Source organism: Phaethon aethereus, assembly GCF_964289735.1.
Source record: "Phaethon aethereus genome assembly, chromosome: 1".
NCBI classification, from domain to species: Eukaryota; Metazoa; Chordata; class Aves; order Phaethontiformes; family Phaethontidae; genus Phaethon; species Phaethon aethereus.
The window spans coordinates 35,253,444-35,268,304 of record NC_138575.1 but is presented as its reverse complement, the minus strand read 5'-3'; the positions used below and the strand labels follow the sequence as shown (position 1 = coordinate 35,268,304).

The 14,861-nt window shown below is 41.8% G+C and overlaps 1 protein-coding gene across 1 annotated transcript in view; it reads right to left on the bottom strand.

Moving 5' to 3' along the window:
• Window positions 1-8,544, bottom strand: part of ARID2 (AT-rich interaction domain 2) — a 109,126-nt gene extending 100,582 nt beyond the window's left edge. Inside the window, exons 1-3 of the mRNA XM_082004983.1 lie at window positions 8,137-8,544; window positions 7,883-7,976; window positions 6,638-6,735 (exon numbers count right to left, since the gene is read on the bottom strand). Coding sequence (XP_081861109.1) covers window positions 6,638-6,735; window positions 7,883-7,976; window positions 8,137-8,228 — 284 coding nt within the window. The 5' untranslated portion in view covers window positions 8,229-8,544. The remainder of the gene's footprint in view (window positions 1-6,637; window positions 6,736-7,882; window positions 7,977-8,136) is intronic.
• Between the last annotated feature and the right edge of the window lie 6,317 nt (window positions 8,545-14,861).

The window sequence follows — 14,861 nt, the reverse complement described above, 5'->3', positions numbered from 1 at the left end:
TATGCTTACCATTTATTCAATCCTAAGCTGTTACTACAGTTATTAATAATTTTAAAGCATAAATTAATTTTTATACTGTTTCAGTTGAAGATTAGAAAATGGTTTTAACATGTAAACTTTCCACCAATTATTAGAAGATTCAGTAGGTCCTAAAAGTCACCACAGTTACTACAGTGTTGCCGGAAACTTGCTCTTTGTAGGTTATTAGTTCTGACATCTGTCTAGATAAGCTTTCAAGTTAAACAATCAGAATTCTGTATTAAAACCGAAGAACATTTACCCCTCTCCAAACCAACCAATACATTTCAGCTTAGCAGCAGTGATTTAGGTCATTTAAAAAGTTTGCAGGAAAAAAAAAAATCAGGAAGAGAAAATATGTTAACATTCATCACACTGATTTTTCACTATATTTTTCAGCAGTAAAGAGTTTAGCCTCTGAAGCAAAAGCTCAGAAACTTTGATAGAGGCCAAACTCATGTGCGTAGTGACTCATATCACAACATAACTCTAAGAGCAATTTTAAAGTAGCTATGTTTCCTTTCACCTGCTGCTTGGTCTCCTCAGAAAGGGCCAAATGCAAATTTTGTATTATAAAAGTTCTGTTTTCCTTTAAGCAGATTCCCAGCAACTTGTGAAAACATCCATCCCAATAAACAACTTCTACTGAGAGACATTCTAAGATTTTAACAACCAACATATTTAATTCCCCTAAATAAAGCTTTCTAGCATGAACAGTAACTAGTCTTTAACTGTGAATATGTTGACTGGATGATTACAGTACAACTAAAACAAAATTCCCCCTTCCAACTATGTAAAATATTCACTTCAGACTTAAAAGCAAGGCCTCAGATGTCTGACTGAAACATGCATTACAACTGAGGTGGGAAAAATAATTTTAAAAAGAAATCATAAAAACGTCATCCTTGTATTGGTTTCCTGTCTTGCTAGTGGTTGCAGGATTTGTGACAAAATTAAGCACAACAGATTCCACAAGTGAAGTCCATAGTGTTGCAACAAAAGTCTGTAGCTATGCAAGATGAAAGCCTTCATTACAGAGTTATTCCAGGGTGAACAGAACCTGTAAGGTCATCTGGTCCATTTCTCTGCCAGTCTTGGCTCCTACCTATTGCAGATGCATTAAGTGTCCTGACCAGGCTGGTTCTGAATGACCCATGGCGTGGGTTTCTCCTCTACTCTGCTTGGCATACTATTCAGAAGGTAAACAGGTATATCTTGGGGTTTTTTGTGCTGCTCTCTGCTCTGAATATTCTCCCTTGGTTTCATCTCAGCCTCTTATTTAATTTAAAATTATCTCCCTTTTAGGTGTTTAGGTCCTTCAAAATGTTTGTAAGAGACCATTTCCCCTTCTCACCCAAAATGTTCATTTAGCCAAGCAAAACATTTATGTCTCAAATCTTTTTTTTAAATCAATTAGTCTCTTCAGCCTTCTTAACATTTTGTTGCTCTTTAAGCTTCTCTTAAGTTGCCCCACCTGTTGCAAAGGCTCTGAAAGTAAAACAGTACTCCAAACACAGTCACACAGTCTCACACAAAAACTCATCTCCCCCTTGTTCAATGCCTCTGTGGATGCAACCTAAACTCGTTCTGATTTTAACAAAGTCTATATATCATATTGCAAATTGGGGCCTGTTCTTCCTGTCAGAAGCATGCACAAATCCCTTTCATATGAAAGGGAGTTGGGTGCACACAACTGACAGGATTATCAGGCCCATGGTATCACTCCTATCCCTTTTTCAGCAATACTGCTTTCCAGGTTATTCCCTCACAATGAATACCTGTTTTGGATTGCTGTCCCTCAACTGTTTTAGCTTGCATTTTCCAAACTAAATCTCAATTGTATTTTCTAACAACGTGCCGAATTTCTTTAGATAACCTTTTCTTTCCTGCCCTGACTTGTGTTTAACTCTTCCCACCTTACCATCACCTGCTAATGTCAAAAGTGTACTAGTCACCTTCTCGTAAAGTTAATCAATCCAGACACTAAATATGCCCAAAATGGTTAAACTTGTATTACTGCATGCATATGTAAGCACTGATGTTACTCTTTTAGCACCTAAAACTGCTGTGACTCACCAAATCTATTCTTTATACTTTGTTCTATTTTTGTTTATGGTCCTTTACCCAATGCTTCATTCAGATGACTATCCATGTACATACATAATTTGTTAATGAGAGATTTTGAGATGTACTCGAATTTTAGAAAATATGTAAATTATTACTACAGCTACAACTTTCTCTTCACCCACTGGGGCCTTGAACCTGCAATCAGATCTGGCAAGCAAGCCAGTCCTGTACTTCTCCATACTCACTGATCTATGTGCAGATGCTGCTGCAGTATCAGATCCTAATTTTAAACACTGAGCAAGAGTAACAAAGAAAACTCTTTTAAAGTAATTTCACTTGGAAAATTCCAGGCTGCTTATTATTGTTTCCCTAATATTTCTGCCACTGTTTTGCTAGGAACAGAATCCCTTAAATTTACCTAGCTCCTCAGCTCATGGTTTGTTTTTTTCTTTTCCTTTCTCTCCACCTCCCCCCCCGCCTTTAAAGAAATCAGTACTATTATTCAATTTCTTAGTAGCACCTTGAAGATCAAATGACTTATAAATATCTTCAGATCTTTCAAGAACCCCCTCTATTTGTTGTCGATAACTATTTCATGTGGTCCTGATTTTTAACTCCTCACACTTTTTCATCCTACTATATATGGAATTTCAGGAAATTCAGCATAATGGCTTGTCTTTATACTAACTTTATGCAACTTCTCATTTATGAGCTGACTTCTTTCCTCTCTACTTGACTTCCCTTTACCTCCCCAACATTTACAACAGCAAATTCTTAATCACCTTTAACTAGTATTAACTCATTTCTGCTGCCTTTACCAGAAGCTTACGTTACACACCTGCTTCCAACCTTTCAGAAATTCTCTGCAGAACTGAGACTTAAACTTATTTTACCTGACACTTAGTCCTTTCACAAAATTTCTCTTAATGCAGATAAATACCTTTTAAAAGCAAAGTGATTTTTAACTCAGTTAGGCATATTTCATTTGCACATTTAGTTTACAAGGTCTCTCACTCCTCAAGAATAGATGAAGACCCACAACAGAAATAAATGTACCAGTTTACACTCACATGAAAACCAAGAGTACCTTATACTAACATACGAGGTCACATCAGCCCAATTCTTTGCAGGAGTGCAACCTAATCAACCATTAACATAAAAACAGGCTAGATTTCAAGTTAACTTTCTTTTCACCTACTGTATGTTTACCAACCAAAAAAAAAATGTAAAAGCATGCCCACATTACTGATGTTTACATTTATTACCCTGTATTAAAATATTTTCATTAACATTATAAAATAATCTTTAGAGAAGCATTTAGAAAACGCTTTACTAATTCACCTCAATTGAGATGAAACATCTAATTTGCACTACATCCAAGGGAATTATACTCTCCGATGCTGTAGAGACTTACAGAACTACATTAACAAGTACAGTCTATCAATGGTTATCGGCACTGTGGCTTTTGACTGCTCACTAAGAACCACAGTGCATAAATTACTTCACCTGTCAGACAGCTCAAAGCAACACAGGCACAAAGTTTGAATGGTTCAGACTTTCCACATTACAAATAACTTTTTCCAGTGAGAGAAAATAGAGGGCAACGCAAGGGAGCAGGCGTAGATAGGATTGTCTACCTTATATTCAAATATTACCTATCATAAAGCCTATCAGCATTGTATCAGAAGTTTTAAACAATTCACGTCTTTAATGTCCCAAAGATATCCAGCAAAATTCCAAAACAGTCAAAATGAAAAATTTCTTTAAACAAAAAAGACACAGCTCACAACTGCCTAGAAAAACCATAACCTGATGATTGTTTAGCAAAACATTTGGTTTGATCAAGCCAACAGGATTATTGACGTCACACAAATAATTCAACTTTCTAAGTTATTTACACAGTAATTTTAAGTCAAAATGACAGCATTATGACAGGTAACACAGCAAAATGAGCAAGTGGTCCATGTAGCTTGAGATCTTATCTCGGTGAACATGGTGTGCCAGATGTTTCATAGAAAGATCACAAACCTACAGGAACCCAAATCTGCAAATGTATGCATGTAGGTGCACACTTGAATTCAAGAATCCATCTAAATTCAACAGGGTCCCATCTGCCATGCAGATCCCTCACTTCACAGGACACACAACACAGGATTGGATAAAAATTTTATATAAAAGTTGATAGGCCTCAATTTGCTTGGCTCTGTTTGCAAAGTCATTACAATAGTGAGGCCAAGATTATAGTCATACTTGAGACTCAAGAGAAACATTTTTTTTTCCAAGGGTAATTGCTCAGCAGTTCATGAACATCTGGCCCCATAAGAAACCTCAGGTTATGTTCTTCACCACAGATAAGCAAGACCCTTTTTACAAATTTATCTTTAGAGCATTTTTTTCTTTCCCTATAACCAAACCCCCCCATGCACTTTCTAGGTTAAAGCTAAACGAACATTAACCTAGCAGAGATGCATGTGTACATACAGTCCTATTACTGCACACGTAAAGCGGTGAACTCAGATGGGAAACAGTTCACATCAAACTTAAAGATTATGAGAGAAGCAACAGTGAGTAAAGCAGTAATTTAAAAAAAACCCCAAAACCAAAAACAAACCCCTAACAACCACTAGAAACCAATGCACCCCAAAATGAACAATCTTGACAGTTTATTTCAGAATGGCCTAAGTAAATCAGAGATTGTGATAAAACAGACATTTTTAAAGATTATTCATCTTTATCTGTTTATCAACTTTTTTCCTAAATTCCAAATAAATAAAAAAAACTTTCAAATATTTGTATGTAATCATTTATACATATTTTCAGCAACTGTATTTTAAACAATGCCAATACCAGCATGCTAATAATAAAAATAACATTTTTGTATGTCTGATCCTAAATTAAAAAGTAGTATCTTGTTAAAAATTAATAGTCATTAGAAGGCTAAATTAACACTAATTGTGTTAACTGTCACAGCATATAAATGCTTTTAAATACAGATGAAAACACAAGTGACATACAACCTTCTACTGCAAAAAGTTAGGCCATTCAAACAGTTGTAAAATATGGAAATAAAAAGGAAGGGGTAAAACCAAAAAAACTATCATTTTGCAAATTATATGTAAAATCTAGTCAAGTAATAGACTACATGGTCCAACAGAAAAACTCAAAAAGCAAAAAACTGCTTTCTATGATCCAACAAATCTTTAGCAACACTATCTCAATACTATGCAGCAGAGAAGAAAAAAAAAAAAACAAAAAACAGCAACAGAGAAGGACATCCTAAAGTGAGCTTCCCTCTTCATTCCTAGGCCTATTAGCACTCATAAACTTTGCTAAAGCTATTAACAATGGTAATTTATTTTCTTAGTCTGGATCTTAAGGCAATCATATGTCACCATCAAAAAAAGAAAAATTCAGTAACTACAGATATCTGACTAAGGTTTTCCAGACATCACTGTAACTCAATAACTGCTCCACTGTGCTATGAACTCTACAGCTTCAAGCTGGAAGTCAATCTAGGACAACCAATAGAAAGTGCACCTGTACAATTACTGCATTTCCTAATTCAGAAGGCCAAACTAGACACAGATAAAAGCTTGTGTGTACTCGGATCACCAAAACATAAGTCCAAAAGCCCATACATCTTTTGTACATGTTGCACATTTATATCATCACTATTTGCAATGAAAAATATCATTTATACAATTAAGAAACAGAAAATTGCATTCCTTAACCAATGCAAATAAAACTTTATTCTAAATGAAATGTAATTGTCTATATATAGCATCTAAAAACACTATTATGCAATATTTTCAAAATCTTTCCCACACAGAATAATCACCAAAAGTTAATAAAAAATTTTGTTAGAAGTCATCTAGTAACTGAACAGTACCATAGTAATTTAAAATAGTCAATATGTACTCCATACTACATTAAAAAATAATCTGCATCACAAAAAATAACCTGTATCATTTCAAGGGATGTAACCTTATTTTTAAAAGCTGCAGGAATCTACTATTTTTCAAGTAATAGTAAAAATTATTTAGCTCTTTGTACTCTAAAATTAAAAAAATGTATGCTGCTAGTAATTGATAGCAATCTAATTTATCCAAAGCAGTCTACCTTCCTGCAGATGCATTTTCATTCAACGTCTGACACCACTGAGCAGTAAACAAGTTTACATATATCAACACATTTCAGTTCTCCAAAAATTATGCTAAGTTTCTCTAACTACAATAGCATGATCTCTTAGTAACAGTCCTTTAGTACCGTCGTTCTGAAACAATCAATAAAAATGGCTCTGACATATATTGTTTATATACTTGGGATCCCCTCAAAGTTTAAGGCTTGCAGACGTAAAATACAAATAAAATAACTACAAAACAGAATTACCTTTAACTGATCACTGCGCCAGAGCAGTAAGGAATTATAAGGTCTTCCTGCTTTATTTTATAGCATTTTTAAAGAGTAGGGGTATTTTTATTATTGGACACACTGAAAACCAAATATAATCCCACACTCAAAAATACTACTGCAACAGCTTGATAGCACTCACCGCAAGTAATACTGTTTTAAAGCGAAGGCAGCATTAGAACAACTTCTGGGAAAGTTAAACTCCTCTACAATTTCTCCCCACTGATTCTTCTCTGATACCTGTCAAAAACAACACACAGGCCGAGATACACAACGTACACATAAACACGTCATTGACAGGGAACATCACAAAAAAAAAATCCACAAGCTGCCATGAAGCAAATAGAGGAATATATAAAAAGAAATAAAACACGAACGTGTATGGGATTTAGGACTATATATTTTACTGCCAGTCTGTAGTATTCCCCCTTCGGGAATAATCCCTCATTTTACTTTTTTAATTTTTTCACACTTTTTTTTTTTCCCCGGGGTGGGGGACGACACGACAAACGACGACGGGACGGCCGGGAGGGTTTGTATTGTTTTGGGGTTTGTTTGTTTTTGTTTTTACTGCCTGGACAATAACCAATCGGGAGTCCCTCTGTCGCCCCCTTTTAAATCCTAACGCGGTCCGTTAAAAACCCAAAGAAGTTTAAAATCACGCAGGGAAGCCCTGGCGGGGGCGCCCCCTGGCCTCCGGGGCGCGGGGGCGCCGGCCCGGGGGGTCCCCCCAAGACAGATCGGCAGACACAGAGAGGCCTTTCTTTTGAGGCCTACATTTCTGTCCCTAGCCTTGAAGCCTAAAGATGGCTATTTGATTACACACCGTCTTGGGTGCCCCTTTTGTTATTTCTCCCCGGGAAGGGCTCGGAGGGCAGCGCCCGGCCCCCCCCGGCCGCGAGGATCGTTTCCTAGCCCATGCTCCGTGCCGATTATCGATGTTAAACATGCCCGCTAATTTTGAGTTGCACTAAAACTGCACTCAGACTCTCTCTCCTCTCTGTCTCTCTCTCTGAGAGGGGGAGAGAGAGACACAGAGCTACCGCCACAAGCGAAAGAAACTGCCTCTCGCCGGCCGAAGCCTCTGCTCCTTCCTCGCCTTCTCTCGGGGAAGGGGGGCAGGGGCGAGGGGCTCCAGCGGAGGCGGGGGAGGCACGGGCGGGGTGTGCGCCGTACCCCCGGATCCCCCTTCATCGCTCCACCGACAAGGCCAAGCCACCAACCTGCCTGCCTGCTCGCTTCCTTCTTCCACCCCCCACCTTCTCTAACCGGCTTTAAATAGGACGGTTCCCGGCCACCCCGGCTCCCCCCGCCGCCCCCGGGGGTCAGAGGAGACTTTTGGGAAGAGGTTAGTGGGAGGGAAACCCAAATTAAAACTTCCACTCACCTTCCCAAATCCGCCTAAAGTGGTGACTCTGGTGTAGAGAGCGTGAAGATCCAGCTCCTTCCCACCCACCACGGGGATCTTCTTAAAAGGAGACCTGCCAAAGGAGATACACACAAAACACCACAACTTGTCAGCTCTGCCCCCTTTTCTCCCCTCGCTGGGGCTGCCGTGTCCTTCAGGGAAGGGGCTGGAAGTTGGATCTGGTCGGTTTAAAAGCCTCCCCCCCTCCCGTTCCATCTCCCCATTTTCCTCACCCTCTGCTGTGGTGAAACTGCCGCAGCTCGTCCAGGAAAGCGAGTCCCTTTCTCCGCTGGTCTGCGTGGTTTTTACCCGTCGAATTTGCCATTTTTGTATTAAAAAAGGTTCTCGTAAAAAAAAAAATCCAATTAAAAAAAAAAAACGGCCGACAACAACAACAACAATCCCCGGCTCCTCCTTGTCTTTAAGAGACCCAGGTGCCCGTGCTCGGCCGGGGATCAGCCATGGAGAGGGGCTTGCTTAAAAAAAAGTTTAAAAGGAATAAGGGAGCCCAGAGAGTGTGGTAATTGCGAGTCCTGTCTCCACACAACACACAGGCAAAGAGACAGGGAGGGAGAGGGGCACCTCTCAGTAATTCCTCCTCCCGCTGCTGCTGCCTCTCTCAGCACCACAAACCCAACCGATCCAGCCTGCACATGAGACTCAACATGGTGCTGCTGGATCACACAATGAATTGGGTTACTGTTGTGGTGGGGTGGGGGGGGAGCCGGAGTGAGGTATTGACAGTGTGTGTGTTACAGCCGCGGCTCCATGCGATCTCCCTCTCCCTCGCTCGCTCCCTCGCTCGCTCTCTCACACACACACACTGTACAGCTACGGCGGCGGCGGCGGCGGCGGTGGCGGCGGCAGCGGGATTCACTTCTCTTCTCTCTCAGACAAAAAGATCTGAGGCCGCCGTGCTTCTGCCTGGACGAGAGCGCAACACAGCGGACCCCGGAGGCCGGTCCCGGTACTGCAGAAGGCAGCTCTAAAGGCAAAAGCCAGCACAGCCCCAGCAAGCAGTTCCTGGCGGGGAACAATAGGCTCCTCTCGCCGCTAAGGGCTCATCTGCAATGTGCCGCAAACTTCACACAAAGCCGGGCGGAAAGAGGCGAGGGAGAAGGAGAAGAGGGGAGGAAAAAAACGGCTACTACCGGTTGTTCCGGGGCTAGGGGCTGGGGAAAGGGCCCTCCCTCGCCAGGCCCGCACCGATCGGCCTCTCTCCGCTGGCTGGCGGGGGGGGGGGGGCCAGGAAAGGTGGATTTGGAAAGCGGGGGCGAATTTTTTAATTGGACCGAACCCAACGCCCTGAGTTCAAGGGGAGAGAAAACAACAACTCAAGGGGGCACTGGTGGATTTGGACTTTTGAAAAACTTTCCGAAGTCCCCCGGCCTGAGGTGTTTCCAAGGGCAGGAAGTCGCCCCGGATGGCACGGTCGGGGCGGGGGGGCTGCGCGCTGAGCTGGGGGCGCAGCAGGAACCCCTCATTTCCAGACGTGAGGTATTTAAAACTTCTCCACGGGAGAATGCCGAGCGCTTTCCCAAGCAAGGGGTGCCCTGGAGAGGTTTGCCAGCAGGGGCCTGAGCTCTGGCTTGCTCCATAAATTTATTCTTTTTTTCCTTTTTTTCTCTTGGAGATACCATGGCCTGTAACCTAAGTGCTTTAGGACTGCCATACTCAATCTAAGCCACCTATATATTTCTGTATATTGATGAAGGGAACATACAGCATAAAATTAATGAAGGAGGAAGGTCTTGGCCCTCACCGTGGACAGGCAATAGCCAACGGTGGCACTGCAGGCTGCTTTCCCCTCTGCCTATGGTGTGTACAGTGTTTGTAAACACTTGTCTCCTGACATGTTTTCCACACCGGGGAGCCCGGGAGAAGACCTGCACGCTGACCACAACGGAGCCCAGCACCACTTGGGGTAAACAGGAGCGAGAAAGGGCCCATGTGGTGATCAGTGCCTTCCGTCCAACCTTTGCTCCTCAGGTAGAGCAAGTGGCGACCCAGGTGGGCGTTTGTCCTTCCCTGGCAAGCGGACAGAGCCTCAGGCAAGTGCTTGCTCCTGCTTAAGAGACTCTGGATGAACATTTGCCCCTCACACCCAACACATTGAAGTCTGAGGCCAGATTGGGCCTTTAGGCTTTTTTTTTAAGCAAAACTCATGAGTCAGTAAGGAGCTGTGCTTTAAAACCAATGGCACATTAAGTACTAACTTAATTCAGGAAATAAACCATTTTTTTCAAAGAAGGTTTTTTTTTTTTTCCCTTTTGAGTTGAGCCCTGTTTCAGCTTGAATGTGGCCATAGAGAGTAAGATGCTTGGCAAGATTTGCCCTGGGCTCACACTTGGAGGTGCGGGGGGCAGAAATCCCCATTTCAAATTAACACTTTCTATTGAAAGTCACCCTCTCTGTGTGGATGGAGTGGCAGTGCATGAATTTTGGTGTGAGAGCTGCATAGTGTCTATTCACTGTAGCATTAAGAGTATCTCACACCCCCCCCCAAATTAGACTCGCAGCGAATTCTGGTCTGCAGCTCCTGTCCGTGACACTCCGAGTTTCTGCTATTTCAGCAACAGTATGCATAAGACTCCTAAAGCCAGGATAATATGAATGAGAGAGGTTTAAAACAAGCGATTGAGGTCCTAAATCGCCCTTTCAGACAGACGCAGCTAAACCTTCCTTCCCAAGAGGGCGGTGGTTTTTAATCGTGCCTTAAAATTCCTTAAAAGCAGGGGGTCTCCCCTCGGCGAGGGGCGGTCGGCAGAGGTGAGTCACTTCTCCTCGCCCGGGTGCTGTGTGGGAGTGGGAGGCAGAGAGGAGGATAGGCAAATTGCGTAGCAGGGCTAGGTGGGTTTCCATGCTAAGCGCAGCAATTGCGCACGGTCCCTTACGTAACTGTCAGCTGGGGATTCCCTAGAGGGGGTCACTTTATTCAACCATTACACAGACCCCGGCCGCCGCTCCGGCGCTCCTGGGCTGCCGTTGCCGCCGCTACTGAGGCTGCGGCTACAGCTAAGTGCAGCGGCTCCTCACAAAATGGCGGCGCCCATGGAAGCGGCAGCCCCATTTTGTGCCCGGCAGAGCCTGTCAACAAAACGCCGACTTGGCCAAGGCTGAGGAACAGAAGGCGGCGGCTCGTTCGCGTTACAGAGAGCGGAGGGAGGAGAGCGAAGGATTTCACCGCCCTCCCGCCGCCGAGAGGAGACTTTCTATCAAGTGTGCGCGTTGGGGGAGGGAGAAGAGGGAGGTGAAGGGGAACGCGAGCAGCGAGCGAGTCAGAGGCTGCGTTATCCCAGTGCGGAGCTGCAGGAGCTGCGGCGCGGGGGAGGGGAAGGCGAAGGCAGGCGGCCTTGGCGCTGCCCGCGCCGGCTCCGCCGCTCGCCGGGATCCGAGGGCTTCGGAGGCGGGGGTGCAGGGCTAGCGGCCGGCGGCGCGGGGCCGGGCGGGCCGCGGCGGGCGCGGGGGCCCGGGGCTGCCCGGGCGAGGGGCACTGCTGCCCGCGGTCGCCATGCCGCGCAGCCCGGGCGGACGGGACTGTGCCTGTCGGATTCCGGCGAACCTGTAATGAATGACAGGACGATCTAACTCCTTATGTAGCTAACTAGGTCACTGTCAGCACTTAATTACTGTTTGTTTCATTTTAGTGCGTGCCTTATGAATAAACCGGCTATTAGGCTGATGCTTCAAGTAACACTATCCAGCACCAAGGTACAAAATGTCTGTATTGGACTCTGATCTTGTGATGCCAGCTTGATAGTAATTACTGTTTTACATTAACGATGTCTTGGCTCTTACAGCTTGGTTCTTCAGCTTACAGCTGAAATAGTTGGAGATCCCCAACGATAAGGTTGTGAAGCTGATACTAGTATTACACCACCGTTTTTGTTGTCTTTTACTGATGGGGGCTCCCCTGCCTTTTGAGGTAGCGGAAGGGCTTGTGAATTAAGACTTTTTTTTTTTCCCCGATTAATCTGTCTTAATATGCATGCATTTTAATGGTGTTAAATAAAGGTGATTGCCTATTTCTGGCGAAAGTGATAGTTAAATGTACCAAAATTACGTTGATATTTAAGAGTTACGAAGTATCTCTTGTTGCATATTAAAGAGTCAAAGATTAAATACAGGGGGAAAGGCAAAACCTCAACTTGTTATTTAAAAAAAAGAATCCTTCTATTGATCTCTGTATAGTACCTGTCAATGCAAGTTGAATTTATTTATATTTGTAAAATAAAACCTGTACTATTATAAACTGCCTATAAAAGTTACCATATGCAATGAATTTCAGCGTGTAAATGTTATGTGTGGAATGAGCATTCTGGCAGAGTGCAGATCTAGTAACTGAATTGTCACTATTCAGTAGTGATTGGGTGGTTTTTTGTTTGTTTTATTTGTGTGAGTGTTGGTTGCTTTGCTTAAGTATAACTGTGCTAAGTGAATCGTCTAACAGCGGTATCCTGTGTTGCAGTTGCAAACTTTTTTCTTGAATCTTTAATATTGAATTTTGTACTTACTGCCTATCTGCCGAACTGCTGCTATCCAGAGAGCAGGCCACAATTGCTCTTGTCAGTGTGCCGCTAACTCTGCATTGCTTTCTGGTGGGTGAAATGTTCGTGCTCATTTCCATTTTCATTTTTGCTTGTGCTGCTCTTGAATTGTGGCAACATTATATTTTTATTAGAGTAACCAGTATCAGGAGCTGAATGCTACTTACATTAAACAGTAAACTGTAAATCCTTACAAAATGAAGTTAGTGTATTCTGTTTGTTTGTGTGTATGTGCCTGTGTGTATATATGTGTTTTTAGAAAATGCAGCCTATTAGATGGACTAGAGGAGACCGTAAATTCACTTTTAAGGCTGCAGACGGTAGTGTATAAGATAGGTGCAGTCTAAAAATAAACACAAGAATTGCAGGATGAGCATCTGGTAGAGGAGTCAGAAAGCCAGTAGTAAATTTTAGTGACATTCACGTCAACCATTTTTAATAAAAAATGTTAAAGTGTTGTAGTTAACTGCATATGTTAGGCTAAAGACTTCACTGTTTGCACAGCTTGCTGTGACAAATGTATGCTTTAACGAGGGGCATTTACTCAGCAAGGTATTAGTCCTACCCCTTCTTAATGAATGATGTTTTAAAATTCTTCATTACATTTTAGTGTGTTAGTTTCTTTTAAAGATGTTGCTGCTTTGTATAGACCGTAAATGGCTAGTCAATACAGTACAGTATTAAATCATAAATTAAAGGTCTTGTGCATGAAATTAAATGCTAAACAGTACAGCAAAGGTGGGAAACCAGATGTACAATATTACAGGCTACTTCTGCACTCTTGTACAGAATTTCCACTACAGTTAGTGGAATTTAACTACCCTGGCAGGCTTGGTTTAGATAATCTTTTAAAAAAAAAGCTTCTACGTTGAAAAGAACCAACTTCTTTAGTTGTTTATTTAAATGACTTATGATACCTCCCTCCTAAATCTTCAAACATGTTGTGCACCTACCTCATTTCAGCCTATTTTTATGGTATTACTACTCAGGAAGTAAAACAGAAGGAAAAATGGGCTACATAAACACTGTTGTAAATACTCAAGTAAAATGATCAAACACTTTTTTAAAATGTTACCTGTAATTATTGTGATTTTCTAATACTTGCTGTTCTTCACCAAGGTCTACCTCTTGGAATCAATGAATTTTATGATCATCTAAACTCTAAATGAAAAACACTTCAAAGTTGAGGGTTTTTCAGTTGTGCAATGAAGCAGGAAAACCCTAAATGCAACTGAGGGAGAAGTAAAAATAAATACGTAAATGCACTCCCACTTGATTTCAAAACTACAGTGCTTTTGAAATCATAATTCTTTTGTAGATCCTGCCTTATATGTTCTGAACACTTGGGGTTGGCGATACTTCAACAGTAAGTTTAGTAAGATTATCAAATTCATATCCTTTTCTTACAGGCGAGAAATAATTCCTGCATTTCTTAACTTGCCATATCTGTAATTCAGATTAGGGCCTTAATGGTGGAAAATGTTTTGAGGTTCTAACAAACATTGGTCTGCAGCACAGAAGTCATGAATGTCCTGACAGCAAGGCAATGCAACTTTTTTAAAAAGAAAAAAGCATATTTGCACTTAGTAAATTACCCATTCCAAGCATTACTTTGTGATTACTTCTGTGTTTGTGTGATCTGGTGGATGGCACACTTCCCCTGCCACTATAGCTGTACACGTTCCCTGAAATAGCACTAGTGTGATTCATGTTTCTGGTTAGATGTGTGAAAGTTTGATCGAGGTGCAAAACTGAATGTTATAAAGGAACCGTGCTCAGAAATACGGAAATGATAAGGTTAAATTTGGCTCAATCTTCAAGGGTTTTTGTAGAGTAAGAATGATGGTTATCACACACGGGTGGGGAAGGGCTAGTTAATTTAAAGCAAAACCAAACCTAGTAACTTCATCATGTTTGTTAGACTTCTAAAGTGGCGAACTGCTACTAGTAGGAGAGTTCTCAGTATTGCAGATCTGCCGGCAATATTTGCTTGTCACGTAGCACTGTCTCCTCTTTATATTTTTACCAATTCAAATGACAGTCGACGGTAGCTAAAAATACGTAGAAATTTCTCTGAGTAAGCAGTTGCCTTAGTTAACTTTTATATGGGCATAAATGAAAAGGGAAGTAGTTTGTGCAAATGTGAATGTGTGGACAGACAATACAATGCGACAATTTATGCATTTCAATACAATACATGCTGTAAAAACTTTTCTGAAAGCTTAAGTAGCAAATGAAAGAAATACTGATTAAATAACATTTAAACTTAACTATCTATTGAAATTGCCCGTGCAAAACAAATACTTAAAAGCAGTGAAAATAGGTGAATACCCACAGATGCACTTTTGCAGGAGAAAATTTGTTGTTTAATTACGATTCTCAGTCTATCTGTTAGTCATCTACTTAATATG